The 16,938-nt window shown below is 45.2% G+C and overlaps 1 protein-coding gene across 1 annotated transcript in view; it reads right to left on the bottom strand.

Annotated features, from left to right (window-relative positions):
- The window catches only part of pde10a (phosphodiesterase 10A), a 484,537-nt gene that overhangs the window by 313,891 nt on the left and 153,708 nt on the right, over positions 1-16,938 (bottom strand). Inside the window, exon 5 of the mRNA XM_078557603.1 lies at positions 10,535-10,584. Within this exon, the coding sequence (XP_078413729.1) occupies positions 10,535-10,584 (50 nt within the window). The remainder of the gene's footprint in view (positions 1-10,534; positions 10,585-16,938) is intronic.

The raw sequence follows: 16,938 nt of genomic DNA, 5'->3' as shown, positions 1-16,938 counted from the left end.
TGCCCATAGGGTCTCAAGTACATCCCTGAGAAGGTGGCGGCATCACAGCGGGGAGCCAGTCCTGAATGTGGGTGCTATCCAGAACAATGTATAAGAGGGGGACGGCTCAGAAATCACCATGCATTAGCACACAGTGGCCATTGCATGATCAGTTCTGCCTGAGAGTTTTATCAATGAACACTGGGGCATTTGGAGGGGAAGGACCTACAGGCATCACAGGAGCACAACTAAGAGGTCCAGGGAGCCATGACAGTGCAGCTGGAGGCAAGCAAGCCCATTACTGAAAATGGGAATTAGCTACTTTGAATTAGAGATGAGCAGCAATGAGAGCAGTCTCAGCAGCAGCAGATGTGGACCCTTGGCCATGAGAGATGCTGAGGTGAAGAACAAAGTGCTGGAAGGCAACAAAGGCAATACCTTCACCAGAGGGTGCACCAATGAAGAATAAGTTTCCTAGAGATGTCAAAACATCTATGCTGCAGGAGGCGCTTATCCATGCAATGATTTCTAACCTCTGTGTCCTTATTGAGGATCATCTTAGGCCTAGTAGTTTTCGTGAGCCAGTAGTCATAAAAATCACAGAGGATCTGAACTTCTTGGTATTTGGGTTGTATTAAAGGTTGGCTGCTGACCAAGTTGATATCTGTCAAGTGGCTGCCCATCATTGCATAAGGCACTTTACAAATGTGCTGCATAAGAGGGCTGCCTATTATAGAGTTCCAAACAAATTCAGAAATGCAGGCTGAGAGGATTTTGGGATTGGCCTCCATTGATGGATTTCTCCAGATGCAGGGGTCATCGACTGCATCCATGTGGCCATCAGGACACCAACTGAGCAGCCAGGGACATTCCTCAATGGGAAAGGATTTCACTTCCTAAATGTCCAGCTGGTTTGCGACCACAACAATTGTTTCATGCAGGTAGTGCACGATACCCTGACAGCTGCCATAACTTCTTCATCTTCAGGCAAACACAGGTGCTGCTGCTTTTCATAGTGCCTAAGAGACTCCCTGGATGGCTATTACAGTACACGAGATGTCACCTGAAGAGATGGTTACTGAAAATATACGCAGCCCTGCAACAGAGGCTACAACCTATGCCATCTCATCATAGGGACCACCATCGAGCAGGCCATCAGACTTATGAAGATGTGGTTCCAGTCTTGATTGGTCAGGTGGTGCCCTTCAGTGCTCTCTCTCAAGGGTCCCTTGCATTGTGATGGTCTACTGTGCTCTCCATCACATGACCCTCTGTAGAGGTGTGGACTTTGAAGGAGAAATGGTGGAGCAACTCATTTCTTCTTCAGAGGAGGAAGAAATAGTGGAGAATGGCGCTCATGCAGTATAAGTCAGGTCCAGATCAGCAGTCAAGGTATTGATCAGGGAACCTCAGGCAGCTCTAATTCAGGCACGTTTCTCCTGAGAGTACCTCATCCTAGAATGTGCTTTGCTCTGTTATTCACCTTCGACTGATTGAGAGAGCTCATCCATCACATACAGACACAGAATACTTCAATTGTTTTTCATATTTAATGAAACACAAGTCTCCATCGGCCACATATACCCCCCATTGCATCGCACTCCCATTTCTTCCTTCTTTTCCCACGATGTCACCAAAGATTGGAAACACACAAGTCTGGTTTCAAATAACAACATTTCCAATGTATTGAGTCCTTGTTACTTGACACAAACATAACATGTTACCCGTATGAAAAGTGAAATTGCTAACATGGGGCCCTGTGTGCTAGGGATGAGGTTGAGTCAGCCTACTCGCTGTGTTTGCAGCTGAGGTGCCTGTGACCGTCATCTTCCTCTTGGAGGTGCCAGTGGGGAGCCTTCATAGTCTGCTGTATTGGCATCAATACAGGGGCAGCCTCTGTCACAGGGCCTTGTTGCACAACTGGCTCCTCAATCAGAGGGACTAAGGTGACAGGTGACTGGATGATGATAAGAGTGCCCCATGAGAAGTGGCCCCCACACCATCATCTCTGACTCCCTCAGCTCTTTTATGGAGCACTTGATCATCAGAGGGAACCGCTAACTGGGATGTAACTGGCATCCACGACATCTTTTGGCCATTGAAGCCACTGATAAGTAAATGTTACAGAATGTGCCTTATGTTCTGTTCCTGCATCCACTTAAGAATGCTGCGCAAATGCTCTCCGCGAGGTTGATCACTCACTTACTGGAAGAGAGCCCATGTACTCAAAAGCCTTTGAGATGGTAATGCACAGGTGTTGAATGGATCCTCCATTCTCTGTCCAAGACTCAACACCACCTTAGGGAGCTCCAACATGTGGGCACACATCTCTAGCTGCTGGTCCAGAAATACCCCCTAGCATATTTCTCCTGAAGCTGTGCATCTGCGACCAACTAAGCATGGCTGTGTCTATCCTTCATACTCCAATAGGGACTGCCCACAATTGCCTCTGGCTCTGGCATGGGTTGCTCCATGATCATGGGCATCCAGTGGTTGTATTCCCCACTGCAGAAAAGAGTTTCTGCCTCTGATTGGGCAACAACTCTCAGTGGGTGAGACTTCCTGCTCCCAGACTCCTGATCCTGTGGAAGGATGGCCTGTTAATTGCCTGATTGGCTTGTAATTCGGAAGGTCTCCCCAAAGAAAGCAACGTGGGTCTCTCGCCAGCTCTCCAACCGGTGCCTGAGACCCCTGTTGTCTCCATAAAATTTCCCTGTTATGCAAAATTGCCTCTTTCAACAGCTGCATCTGCAGAACTGGAGCAGGCCATTAGAGCTTATCCTTTGGCATGCAAGGAACTGGGGAGTAGGGAGCTCCATCCACATCATGTGAAGATGTTCAGATTATTTCACCCTGTCTTGGACAGACTTCCAGCTCACCATTGCCAATACCTGATGTGCTTTCACCCAGGCCATGTCGATGGCCACCTCCTACAGGGACATCAAAATCGCTAGATGGGACTCTCCACCACCTGAATGAGACCTTTCTCTGTTATTGTGTTCTCTTTCCTCCTGCAAGTCAAGAATGAGAGAGTTAGGACCATAGTGCCCTCCTTCACCTACTTCCAGCACTTCCAACATGTAACTTTTACTGTCTCCACTGTTGCCTCCTCTCCACTATTGCTGTGGAGCTTTGCCCACGGCTCTGTAATATGCCCTCAGGCTGCTCAGCTTATGGGTATGCTTGTGACTACAGGCCTGTCATCTGGCTGTAGCGTTGGACTCAACTTGCCAGACCTCAGGTAATTGAAGTGCTACCTGCACTGTGCCCACATCCTCCCTATAAAGGTGCGGCTACTCACATCCTGAGCCACCTGCAGCCATACTTACTTGGTCTGGCTGGCTGGCATTCTCCTGCCCTTCTCCAGCGATAGAACACTCCACCCTGATTCCATCCTAAAAGGGTCTTGAAAGGAGACATCGGTGAATTGTAGGTGCACAGGTGTCCGTCATGCTGCTGGGCTGTTGATTTTCTCTTTCTTCATTTGCAAAATAAATCAGCAACCTCAATACTGGCTGCTGGTTCCTCTTTAAATTGACCCCGCCACGTTCCTTTCCTGCCTGCTCCCCACCTCCGCTGTTCCCAATTGGATGGTGAACGTGCCACATACCCACAAATTGGTCTCTCTTTGAAAATGGCATTGGGCATTAGGCATCAACACAATGCAGGGTCAGGACCCAGAAATGCTCCCAACTTTGGGGTCCCAACCCAGAAATGAAAATCTATCCCTTTGCATTTATGATTATGCAAATAAATTTTATCAGAAATTTGAACTGTACCCTAACCAGCCCAATTTCAAATGGATTTTGGGCACAAACTCTGCCATAAAATGTATGACCTGGCCAGCAATCATTACCAATCTGATGTTTAATTGACTACAAAGCATCAGTTTTCAGCTCAACAAAATACGCTTTCTTTAAAAAAAAATGTTGCTCTCACCTCCAAAATGGAAAGCATTTAAAATTTAGCTTTTTTAAAAAACGTAAATGGTACAGGACAGATAATATTACAACAGGTAGCAAAAATAAAAAAAACTAAAATAGAAAAAGGCAGATAAGGCACCAGAATTCACATGTTTTGCTTAAGTGAAAAGTAATGCCAAGTTTATTTTAGTAGTACGACATTGTTGACATCTGAGGAGCTTTATTCCCTCACTTTCAATGTATTTACCCTTATGGTCCAAACATGTTTGCTCATTTGGGGAATTTCAGAAGCTTCATTACTCTATTCCTTTGCATCACAGTTCATGAACAGGAAGTTTTCCATAACTGTCTAGTCAGAGAGGAAGTGTCAGTCGTATGAGGGTCAAATATATTGAAAGTGAAGCATTACACTTGATGAAGTGGACTTTCAAAGTTAACTGGAACTTCATTTCCTAAATATCATGTTTGGTTGTGGTGACACCAGAACCACTATTGTACTACCTTTTGACGATGTTTAAAGTATAGTTGTGACTCTAAAGTCGTGCGGTACAGAGGTATCTGGTTGTCCTGGTACATGAATCACAAAAGGTTAGTATGCAGGTACACCAAGTAATTAGAAAGGCAGATCGAATGTTGTCGTTTATTGCAAGGTGAATACCATATGGAAATAGCTGTTTTGCTACAGCTGTACAGAGCCTTAGTAAGACCACCTATTGAATACTGTGTACAGTTTAGGTTTCCTTACTTAAGAAAAGGTCAAATTGCATTAGAAGCAGATGAGAAAATCTTTGCTTGACTGGTTCTTGGGATGAAGGGGTTATCTTATCAGGAAAGGTTGAACAGGTTGGGCTCATACCACTGGAATTTAGAAGAATGAGGGGTGATCTTATTGAAACATATAAGATTCTGAGGGGACTTGATAGGGTGGATGCTGAAACAATGTTTCCACATGGGCGAGATGAATACTAGAGGAAAAATAAGGGGTTGCCCATTTAAGACAGAGATGAAGAGAACTTTTTTGCTCTCAGAGGATCGTTAGTCGGTGGAATTCGCTTCCTCATTGAACATATTCAAGGATGTGTCAGATAGATTCTTGATATGCAAGGGAGTCAAGTATTATATGGGGCAGACAGGAAAATGGAGTTGAGGCTACATACAGATCAGCCTTGATATTATCAAATGGTGGAGCAAGCACGAGGGGCCGAAAGGCCTCCTCCTGCCTTCTAATTCACATGTTCGTATTTATGTTATACCGTTGACAAGTACCATGCAGGTACCATTCCAGCTATGCTGTTTATTGGATGGAGTCACCAAGTGGAGGCCAGATAGCTATGCTTGACTGCTTTGGTTCACCACTTCGTGACTGGGTTTGGTATGGCATTTAGTATGAAGGCATGGGTGCAAACTGCTCAACTGCTCTTTTGTCTAATGAGATCATGAAAATGTAAAGGAGCAGAAGAATGAAACAACTTCTAATTTTGATGCACAAGAGTCTTAGTTTTCACATAGGAAAATACTTTAAAACTATTCCTTAAACCCATGGGAGCTTTGCCAGAATATAATTGTAAAACATTCTCTTTGTACATCTGTAACAATTTCTTTTTAGTAGCACTTTACTGATTTTCTTGAAAAATCAATTTCTACAAGCAAAAAAAAACTGAAAAACCTCAATGAGGAATTATAAAGGAACTTGTATTTCAACATCTGCAGATACAAGTGTCATGTTGCAATGTTATATATAAGTGCAATATATATATTAGCCTATGCTTTGCAATTGTAATGATTGTGAAACTCAGCATTCGCGGTCATTGCCCTGTGAAACTGACAGCAACCTCTGGTGTCTGCACGCGTGCCGTTAAATGCAGAAATCCAGACGTTGCTGTATATAGACTACTCAAATCCTGTTGCAATGAAGGCCAGCGTACCATACCTTCCTAACTGTTTACTGCACCTGCATGCTAGCTTTTAGTGACTCATGAACAAGGACTCCCAGGTCCCTTTGGACTCCTTCACTTCCCAACCTCTCACCATTTAAGAAATACCCTGTTTTTCAATTTTTTTCTGCCAAAGTGAATAACTTCAGACTTACTCACATTATGACCAGAATTTTCCAGCTCCTCGTGCTGGCAGGATCTCCCGGTCCTGCAGGTGTGAATCAAGATTTCAATGGCTCGCCGGCCCCACTGTGGGGGAACCCACCACGGGGCGGGGGGCTGGAAAACTCCAGTCTATATTCCATCTGCCATTGTTCTAGCCTATTAACTTAGCCTTTCCAAGGCTCTTGGAAGCCTTCTTGCATTCTCCTCACCAATTACATTCCTACCCAATTTGGTGTCATCAGCAAATTTGAAAATATTGTAATTGGTCGCCACATCCAAATCATTTATATAGCTTGCGAACAGCTGTGGACCTAGCACTGATCCTTGCAGTACCCCATTAGCACCAGCCTGCCATCCTGAGAATGATCTGTTTATTCCTACTCTCTGCTTCTGTCTGATAACCAATTCTCAATCCATGCTAGTGTATTTCCCCGAATCCCATGCACTCTAATTTTATTTACTAACCTCCTGGGTGGAAACTTATCAAAAGTCCTCTAAAAATCCAAATTCTCTTTTATCAATTCTACAAGTAACATCCTCAAAAACTCTAACAAGTTTGTCAAACATGATTTTCCTTTCAGACAAATACACATTAAGGTGACATCTGACATCAGGAAATAATCTCACGAAACCCAAGTGCAGGAATGGTGACTTTTTCATGCGCATGCAGATGCTCCTAAGCAGCCAGGTTGCGCACCTTTCTGTTTTGTGGCCTTCAATGACCATGAGTTTATCCTTTAGTTAACTGAGGCCTCGAGGACCCTGGAATATTGCGAGCCTCCTCCACAGGTGCAGGAGCCCCTCTGTCTCCGTGGCTTTGTGAGGTGCTGGTGTCACTGTCAGAGGGGCTGAGGAGTTACTGCCCACAGTAGGAGCTCCCTATGAAGAGCCCACCAATCCTGCAGGCAGCCACTCCTCCACTCTTTTAGGGCACACTTGTCCGTTGCTTTCGCCTGAGGAATCCGAGGACCTGGCGATGGATCTATGTTTCTCATCCCCCTCTCATCCAGCCATTGCTCCACAGAGCTCATGGAGAAGGCAAAGCCATGCTGGTGAGTGCACGTCTCTGGCATTGACTGGGTGATCTGCAGGAAACGATTCTCCATCATGGGTGCCAATTTCGAGGAAGGCATGTGTGCACACAAAAGTCATGATGGCCTGGCCCCTTCCGTCCATGCATGTGTGCACATAGCTTCCGGAAACTCTGCCAGATGTTCATGCATCTCACAATATCTGCCTCCTTGTTGATTTTGAAAGAGGCATGTCATCAGCCTGAAATTGAGCATTTCCAGGCCCTCCCACACTCTACCAAGTGAGAGTGATTTGGGCTGTCACTACCTCCATCAGCTGCTCGGCTGTGTCTGTGCTGTGTTCACCAGAACGTGACCCTATTACTAACCATGTGTAAATACCGACAGGCTGCATTGTATCTGCACATAAGATGATATGACAGTGTACTCCCTGGGGTCTTCACTCCTCCTCATAGGTGGGGGCTGACTCTCATGATTGATGGTTAGCTGCTCGTCTTTGACCTGCAAGAGAGATTATTTTTTATTCACTCATGGAATGTGGGCATCGCTGGCTAGGCCAGCGTTTACTGCCCATCCCTAATGGCACTTGAGAAGGTGGTGGTGAGCTGCCTTCTCAAACCGCTGCAGTCCATGTGGTATAGGTACATCCACAGTGCTGTTAGGGAGGGAGTTCCAAGATTTTGACCCAGCGACAGTGAAGGAATGGCAATAATATTTCCAAGTCAGGATGGGGAGTTGCTTGGAGAGGAACATGCAGGTGGTGGCGTTCCCATGCATCTGCTGCTCCTGTCCTTCTAGGTGGTAGTGGTTGTGGGTTTGGAAGCTGCTGTCTAAGGAGCCTTGGTGAGTTCCTGCAGTGCATCTTGTAGATGGTACACAATGCTGCCACTGTGCATCGGTGGTGGAGGGAGTGAATGTTTGTGGAAGTGGTGCCAATCAAGTAGGCTGCTTTGTCCTGGATGATGTCAAGCTTTTTGAGTGTTGTTGGAGCTGCACTCATCCAGGCAAGTGGAGAGTATTCCATCACACTCCTGACTTGTGTCTTGTAGATGGTGGACAGGCTTTGAGGAGTCAGGAAGTGACTTACTCACCGCAGGATTCCTAGCCTCTGACCTGCTCTTGTAACCACAGTGCTTATATGGATAGTCCAGTTCAGTTTCTGAACAATGGTAACACCCAGAATGTTGATAGTGGGGGATTCAGTGATCGTAATGCCATTGACTGTCAAGAGGCAATGTGTCACCTACACTTGTGTGGCGCGAATGCTACTTGTCACTTTGTGAGCCCAAACCTGGATATTGTCCAGGTCTTGCTGCATTTGAACATGGACTGCTTCAGTATCTGAGGAGTCGCAAATGGTGCTGAACATTGTGTAATCATCTGCAAATATCCCCATTCTTGACCTTATGATGGAAGGAAGGTCATTGATTAAGCAGCTGAAGATGGTTGGGCCTAGGACACAACCCTGAGGAACTCCTGCATTGATGTCCTCAAACCGCGATGATTGACCTTCAACAACCACAACCATCTTCCTTTGTGATAGGTATGACTCCAACCAGCGGAGAGCTTTCTCCTTGATTCCCATTGACTCCTGTTTTGTTAGGGCTCCTTGATGCCACACTCAGTCAAATGCTGCCTTGATGCCAAGGGCAGTCACTCTAGCCTCACCTCTGGTATTCAGCTCTTTTGTCCATGTTTGAACCAAGACTGTAATGAAGTCAGGAGTTGAGTGACCCTGGCGAAACCCAAACTTAGCATCAGCAAGCAGGTGCCACTTGATAGCACTGTTGAGGACCTCTTCCATCACTTTACTGATGATCGGGAGTAGACTGATGGGGCGTAATTGGCTGGGTTGGATTTGTCTTGCTTTTGTGTACAGGACATACCTGGGCAATTTTCCACTTTGCCAGGTAGGTGCCAGTGTTTTAGCTGTACTGGAACAGCTAGGGGCGAGGCAAGTTCTGAAGTACAAGTCTTCAGTACTATTGCTGGAATATTGTCTGGGCGCATAGCCTTTGCACTATCCAGTGCCTTCAGCTGTCTCTTGATATCACGATGAGGGTGAAGACTGGGGTCGTACTTAGGCCAGACCAGGTAAGTACAGATTTTCTTCCCTAAAGGGCATTACTGAACCAGATGGGCTTTACAACAATCAATTATCATTGTCATGGTCACCATTATTGTGACTAGCTTTATATTCCAGGTTTATTAATTGAATTTAATTTCACCAGCTGCCATGGTGGAATTTGAACCTGTGTCCCCAGAGCATTTGCCTGGGCCTCTGGATTACTTGTTCAGTGACATTACCACTATGCTATTGTCTTCCCAGCAAATTACTGTTATTATTAATAAATTATTTATCCTTACTCACACTTAAGGCTGCAACCTTAACGCTATGTGCTGCACTCAACTTACCAGAACACATGAGGTCATTGACCCTTTTTTTGAACTGCAGCCAGGTACAAGGAACAGGCCATGGCTGCTGACCACCTCTGCAACCTCCATCCATGGCTGCTTGATCAGCCGTGCCAGTCTCCTCCTGCCATTCTGGGGTAACAGGGCATCCCTTCACCCCTTTGCAGCCCGGAGGAATCACTGAGTCTTGGGAATACCCTTCATTGAGTTTCGGCCATTTCCCCCACTTGTACTGCTGCAAGGTTTTTAAGAAATAGGAACAGGAGTAGACCATTCAGCCCCCGAGCCTGCTCTGCCATTCAATAAGATCCTGGCTGATCGTCTTGTGCTTCAGTTTCTACATTCCCACCTAAGCCTGGTAACTTTTGATTCCCTTGCCTAACAAGAATCTGTCTACCTCTGCCTTAAAAATATTTTCTCACCAATTCCGTCAGGGCTAGAGCATTATACTGTACTACTGTCTGGCTTTTAGAGATGGTGCCAGTGATTAACTTTTCAGAACTTCCTCTCTGTCTACCCACGACACCTTCCCCACCTGCCGGCTCAGGAAAAGTCCCTTGTGAAGCTCCATACCTCCCCCGCCACCCAGCTGCCCGATCTCACCACAAGCTTCCAGCACCGGTGGTGGGAGTTGCTACCTACACCTCAAACTCAGCCCATTAATTTTCTCTCCACAAATCTTACCTTACTTGCTGAATATTTCCAGCATTTCCTGTTTTTGTTTCAGAGTCATATTTCAGATGAATCACAAAGTTAGTATGCAGGTACAGCAAGTGATTAGAAGGCAAATTGGATGTTGTCATTTATTGGAAGGGGAATGGAAAAAAAAGTGGGGATGTTTGCTACAGTTGTATTGTGCATTGTGTATAGTTTTGGTTTCCTTATTTAAAAAAAAACAGTGCAGAGAAGGTTCACTCGACTGATTCCTGGGATGAGGAGGTTATCTTATGAGGAAAGGTTGGGCAGGTTAGTCCTGTATCCACTTCCCAATACTGCCAATGGGAGGAGAATACAGCCCTTGTTGTCTGAAATATTACAATTTCTTGGTTAATCCACCAATTTTGGTCACCTGTCATGCTGTACTCACGTTGCTGCAGTCTCCCACAAAATATAATGAAAATTCGTCAGCAGTGGTAGCTGCAAAAATAGTAATAGAAAGAGCAAGTTATTGCAGTGAAAAAAGGTGTAAATAATTAGGACACACAGTTACAACCCATCATTTATAATGACATAGATACAAAAGTGAATAATGCGCCTTGAGTTTCTACTCGGCACAATTTTTAAAAGAAAAATCATAAAGGTGGAGAAATAAAATTAAAATCTGCTGCGAGTTACAGATTTTCACGTTGCTTATTTAAAAATAGATGGATGCATGGCATAAAATTGCTATGGATCATTCCGTGTTAAAACAAATTTCAATCAAATAAAATATCAACAGTGTTATAAGCTACAAAAATATCTCAACAGGTCTTCAACCATGTATTGCAAAAGGTTAATAAAGTCAGAAATCAGAATTAAAATAAAAGGAAAATACCCATTATATATTTATAGAATGGCCATTCAGCCCATTATTTCTGTGATGGCTCTCTGTAGGAACAACTCACCTCGAGCCACCCCCCCCACCTTCTCCCTGTAGCCGTGTATGTTCTTCCTTGTCAGATGGTAGTCCAATTCCCTTATGAATGCCTTGACTGAACCTGCCCCCACCACATATTTGGACAGTGCATTCCAGATCCTAACCCCTTTGCTGTGTGAAAAACTTTTTCCTATGTCGTCATTGTTTCTTTTGCCCATCATCTTAAATCTGTATGCTCTGGTTCTCCACCAATGGGAACAGTTCTCCCTATCTACTCTGTCCAGACCCTTCATAATTTTGAATACTTCTATCAAATACTTCCTCTCAACCTTCTCTTTCCAAGGAAAACAGTGTCAACTTCTCCAATCTATCTACATATTTGAAGTTCCTCATCCCTGGAACCATTCTCTTGAATCTTTGGTGGTTACACAATGTTGCACTCTATTTCAGTAGCAACGCCAGGGTGGAATTATCCATTGATATTGAAATGACACAACATTTCTATTTCTAATATTTTTGATGATATGATACCCTTTGTTACCAAATCAAGTCTGTGCTAGCAATGCTCTGCACAGTGAGCTGCAGACTTCCTCCCTGGTATTGTGGGCAGGCATCATGGAGAATCCAGACATTTTTCCACAAAAAAAATGGATTAAAAGGCAACTTGTTCTGAGTAATCTTTAGCTGAGAAATTTAATGTAATGGATTTGTAATATTCAGGTCTGTAATGGAGATGTGATGAATCCCAGGGCAGAATTTTTAGGCACTACTGGAAGCAGGTGCTAAAAATAGCACTGTCAGCTGGTTTGCTGGTTCCCCAGTTCGATCCCACCCCAGGCCATTTTCCTGGAGGTGTAAGGGGTAGAGTCGGGGGGGGCAGCATAACCAATTGCCTCTATAAATGGCCACTTAAGGTCAATTGCCAGAGGCTAACTGGGATTTTCCAGCCTGCCTCCAGGTCCCACAGGCACTAGGGGACAGTGGAGCTGCCTGCAGGTAGCCTCCCAACTCAATTCATCTCATTTGATCAATATATTTTTCTATTCCTATCTCCCTCATGCATTTATCTAGCTTCCCCTTAAATGCACCTTACATGCATCTATGGGAGCAGGCTTGATAATCTCACCACTTTCTGAGCAAATAAGTTTCTCTAGAATTCCTTATTGGATTTATTTGAGACTATCCTATATTGATGGCCCCTTTTAGATTCCCAACAAGTGGAAATATCCTGTCCACGTCTACCTTATCAAATTATTTCAAATTTTAAAGACCTCTATCGGGTCCATTCTCAGTCCTAGCATGTTCACGCTTTCCTGACAGTTATAACCTTGCAGTGTCGTCCTTGTAAATCTTTTTTAGGCCTTCTATATCCTCTTTGTAATATAAAAACAAAAAACAGAATGGCCAGGATTTTATGGCCCCTCCCATCCAACAGGATAGTACTGTCCCGCCGAACTGAATGGAGATTTAAACGGCTCCCCATAATGTCACCACCAGACACCTTTGGTCCCCCCTCCCAACCTCATTCGCTCTGACACCTTCATTCCCTCCCACCCAACCTCAACCCCCGACATCTTCGTTCCCCCCTCCCAACCTCACCACCCCCGACTCACCTTCCTCTCCCAGTCAAACCTACATCTTCCTCTCCACCCCCTCAACAATCATCCGTAGCAGACCATGGCGAAAACACTGATGTCCCAAAGCGCACCCCAGACATCAATAGTGACCTTCCACCTTCCTTGAGCTGCTTCGTGGCAGAGTCGTGTCCATCAGAATCCATCTAGCATACGATGCATGTGTTCCTCCAGGGTCCAGTAGCTGTAGCGCTCTAGCATCTTCTACACCTCGGATGTCCGCGATGTAGAAGGTCCTAACGTTAAGTCCCGACTTCTGCATGTCACACTTGTCAAGACATGTTCTGGGCTGGCATGCTTTCCCACCGACATGGGCAGTAAATTTGACATCGGGGGATGATTCCGGCGAGCAGGGCTGATAATTAGATGCAGATGTGTTAAAATGACATTCCCAATGTGAGGCGGCAGGAAAAGCGGCCTGCCATTGACAAGCGGAGCAGACGATTGCAAACTGGTTTCATGATGACATAAAACCGATTTTTGGCATTTCCGCCATATTGTCCACACACGCCCGCCATGACAACTGACGGCAACAGGGATGGAAAATTCTGGCCATTGTCTCGGCAGACCCACTGACTCTGCTAGCAAGATTGGCTTCTCAAATGCAAATGGTATTCCTGTAGCTCCCTTTGAAATTGGTCTGAATAGTCCCAGGTTGTCTGTTCATTGCTCCTTAGGCATAACAAGGTGTGACATTCTTGAAATTGAGCGGAGAATTCTTTTGTTCTGGAACAAAAACAAAATTACCTGGAAAGACTCAGCAGATCTGGCAGCATCTGTGGAAGGGAGCACAGACTGCTGGGGATAACTCCCAGACCGTGAATCAACCAACTTAATTGTCTGTGTTCAGCAGAAAAGTCTGCTTTAAAAATAAGGAATAGCAATATGGATTAAGTTTTACATATGTAGAGTGTTGGGTTTCTTTCCCATGTCTTCCCCCTCGAAGGATAAAAAATTAATAGCATTTATTTTTTTCCCATGTGGTCTTGTGAAAGAAAACCAGGAAGTAAAGAGGTATGCTGTCATTCTCTCATTCACAGTGGGAAGTCAAGCACACAACTAGCAGGGGCAATGTCAGTTCCCTGGTGCATTTCTGGAGTTAAACCTGAAATAGGGCGTCAGCAAGGACATTGTCCTTTCCTGTGATTGGAGTAGTGTTTAGGTTGACCTGGGGCATTCTAAATCTGTCTTTATTGGGCAAGCCTATTCCGGGTTTAGAGTCCTGAATTTTTCTCTGTGGGGGTTCAGGCATAAGCAAAGCCATTGTTTTCAGAGCAAAAACAGAATTACCTGGAAAAACTCAGTAGGTCTGGCAGCATCGGCGGAGAAGAGTTGACGTTTCAAGTCCTCATGACCCTTCAACAGAACTGAGTAATATTAGGAGAGGGGTGAAATATAAGCTGGTTTAAGGTGGGCGGGGGGGGAGAGAAGTTGAGGGGGGTGGTTGTAGGGACAAGCAAGCAGTGATAGGAGCAGATAATCAAAAGATGTCACAGACAAAGGAACAAAGAGGTGTTGAAGGTGGTGATATTATCTAAACGAATGTGCTAATTAAGAATGGATGGCAGGACACTCAAGATACAGCTCTAGTGGGGGTGGGGTGGAAAGACTAACAGGGCATTAGAGGTATAGATTTAAAAATAATGGAAATAGGTGGGAAAAGAAAAATCTATATAAATTATTGGAAAAAACAAAAGGGAGGGGGAAGAAACGGAAAGGGGGTGGGGATGGAGGAGGAGGGAGTTCAAGATCTAAAGTTGTTGAATTCAATATTCAGTCTGGAAATGCCTAGTCGGAAGGTGAGGTGCTGTTCCTCCAGTTTGCATTGGGCTTCACTGGAACAATGCAGCAAGCCAAGGACAGACATGTGGGCAAGAGAGCAGGGTGGAGTGTTAAAATGGCAAGCGACAGGGAGGTTTGGGTCTTTCTTGCGGACAGACCGCAGGTGTTCTGCAAAGCGGTCGCCCAATATACGCTTGGTCTCTCCAATGTAGAGGAGACCGCATTGGGAGCAATGAATGCAGTAGCATTGTTTTCAAATTATTCTGATTATTAATCTTCTAAAGCATCTGGGGGTTTTACATGGTGGTTAGCATCCAGATGGTTAGTAATGGTCAAGCTTTTCTGGGCTAATTGTAGGGGAATTCTGGGTTTCTCATGCAGTGAGTGCAAGTGCTTTAGCCCTTGTCCAGCTTAACTCTTCCCCATCCATCTTGGCAACTTGTGGATTCAATTGTTCAAACCCAGGCACTGTGGTCAAGTTGACTGCCAGGAAATTGGGGTTTTTTAATGGGATTTTGTCCTCTTTTCAGGCTTTCCGGTTCAGTGATCAGCTTGAACGTGAGCACAACTGGGATGTTCCAGTTACTGTTGCTAGGTGCTATGGATTGGCACTGCAACAGGCGGGTAGTCCTCTCCTGAATCTGGCCCAGCCTTTCTGGGCCTGGATGATATGGAGATTGTCTTATGGAAGGGGACTCTCCCACACCCATACCAGATAGAGCTGCAGTAATGTAACCTGGTGTGTTTTTACAGGTCGTTATAAATGCAGTGGGCAGCCCTGTAAGGTTGCCTCATGATTCTGCATTAAAGTGGGTGAGTATGGGGTCCAATCTTGTTGGAATTTTTCTGTTGGTCAGTTGAATAGTATGGCATTTGCTGTGGGCTTTACCTATGTCTCCCCTGTAATCCATTGTTACTGTTCCTCGCTTTCTCTTATGATTTGGGAATGGGTTTTCTTCTAAGCTGTTCTACGCCTTCTGGAACATTAGTGCCCTCTGGTGGATGGTCAGCTCCCGCTGTACTTCCCTGTTGCTTTCCAACTAAGTGAGGCATCACCTTCACTCTTTCTGGGTATATTTAGGAACCTTCCTGGTCCCTATCTAAATTTGCAATAAAGCTATTGGCTAGACCAATCATTGGCTCCTTAGCCCGTGCCTTTGGCTTGGGAGTGGGCACTCTTCTAATGTGTTCCTTATCCCCTGGGACACTTGGGCCCTCAAGGGGAGGTTCAGCTCCTGCTATACTCTCTTGTGGCTCTTCAACTGGGTGAGGCATCACATTCACTATTAGTTAGTCTGTTTGGGAAATCCCTTTGTCCCTTTTAAATTTGGAAAGAAGGCTTCTACCAACCATACTTCAGGCAATTCCTTAAGCTTTACCGTTCCCATTTCCATAACTTGCCTTCCCTCAAGCTTTTCAACAGTGTGGGGCATCTCCCTCGCTATTTCTTTTCCTGATCCGGGACTTCTCTGGTCTGTGTTTAATTGTGGGTTATTCTGTCGGTCTGTTTTAAACTCTAGTGGCCCTTCCTGGACCTCTTTTAACTCTACTGGCCAAATTTTGGCTTTGTTAAATTCAAACAGCTCTTGCTCAATTGCTATGGGTTCTACTTCACCCTTTAGGGCCTCAGAACTTTCACAGCTCTCTTCACTTCTGCAGATTTCTGCTGGCCATTATTGGCCTCTTTTCCTTCGGTAGCTAACACTTCATTGCCGGCCAAATAATTTCCGAGGAGGAAATCGATTCCTGCTACTGGTTATTCGGGGACAATTCCTACCGTTACGAAACTAGGTCACACTCTAGATGGACCGTATGGAGGGGGATAAACACAGATCCTCCTCCCACTTCACTGATCAGTGCCTTGGCCTTCAGGGAGGACTCGCAGTAGGCTTATGTTTCCTTCCAACATTAAGGACAGAGTGACCCCTGTGTCCTGGAGCAGTACCACGGACTTGCTCACATCCTGGAACAGATATGGGGGCACTGTTCCTGAACGGACAAAACTCCAAAAGCTCTCTGGGAGTTTGTCCAGCTCGGACATACAGAGCATGATTCAGAAAGGGTCTGCCTGAGTGTCCAAGCCTATGGGTGAGATTGTAGCTGTCTGCTGTGACGGCTACACCCCTGGTTGTGAGGATTCTCTGCTCCTTTAAGTGTATCCGTCATTTGGAGGGTAAGCAATTTTTGAATTCGTCCAACAATATGAAATCACGCAATCCTTCATATGTGTGCGGCATTTTTAAAGAACGGGCCCAATGGTCAGCCGTTCGAACTTGATGTAGGTCTGGGTGGGTTTCTTATGAGTGTTCTGGAATTGCTGGTGATATGCCTCTGGGACTAACTTGTAGGCACTTAGGATGACAGCCTTGGTCTGTTCATAATTAATGAACACATCAGGAGTCAACATGAAGTAGACCTCTTAGGCTCTCTCCGAGAGCTGCCCTTGAATTAAATATGTAGATATCTGATGGCCATTTTAGCTGTCCTGCCACTTTTTCA

The sequence above is a fragment of the Cetorhinus maximus genome, chromosome 14, assembly GCF_964194155.1.
Source record: "Cetorhinus maximus chromosome 14, sCetMax3.hap1.1, whole genome shotgun sequence".
In the NCBI taxonomy this organism is placed as follows: Eukaryota; Metazoa; Chordata; class Chondrichthyes; order Lamniformes; family Cetorhinidae; genus Cetorhinus; species Cetorhinus maximus.
This window is presented reverse-complemented; position numbering and strand designations above follow the sequence as displayed.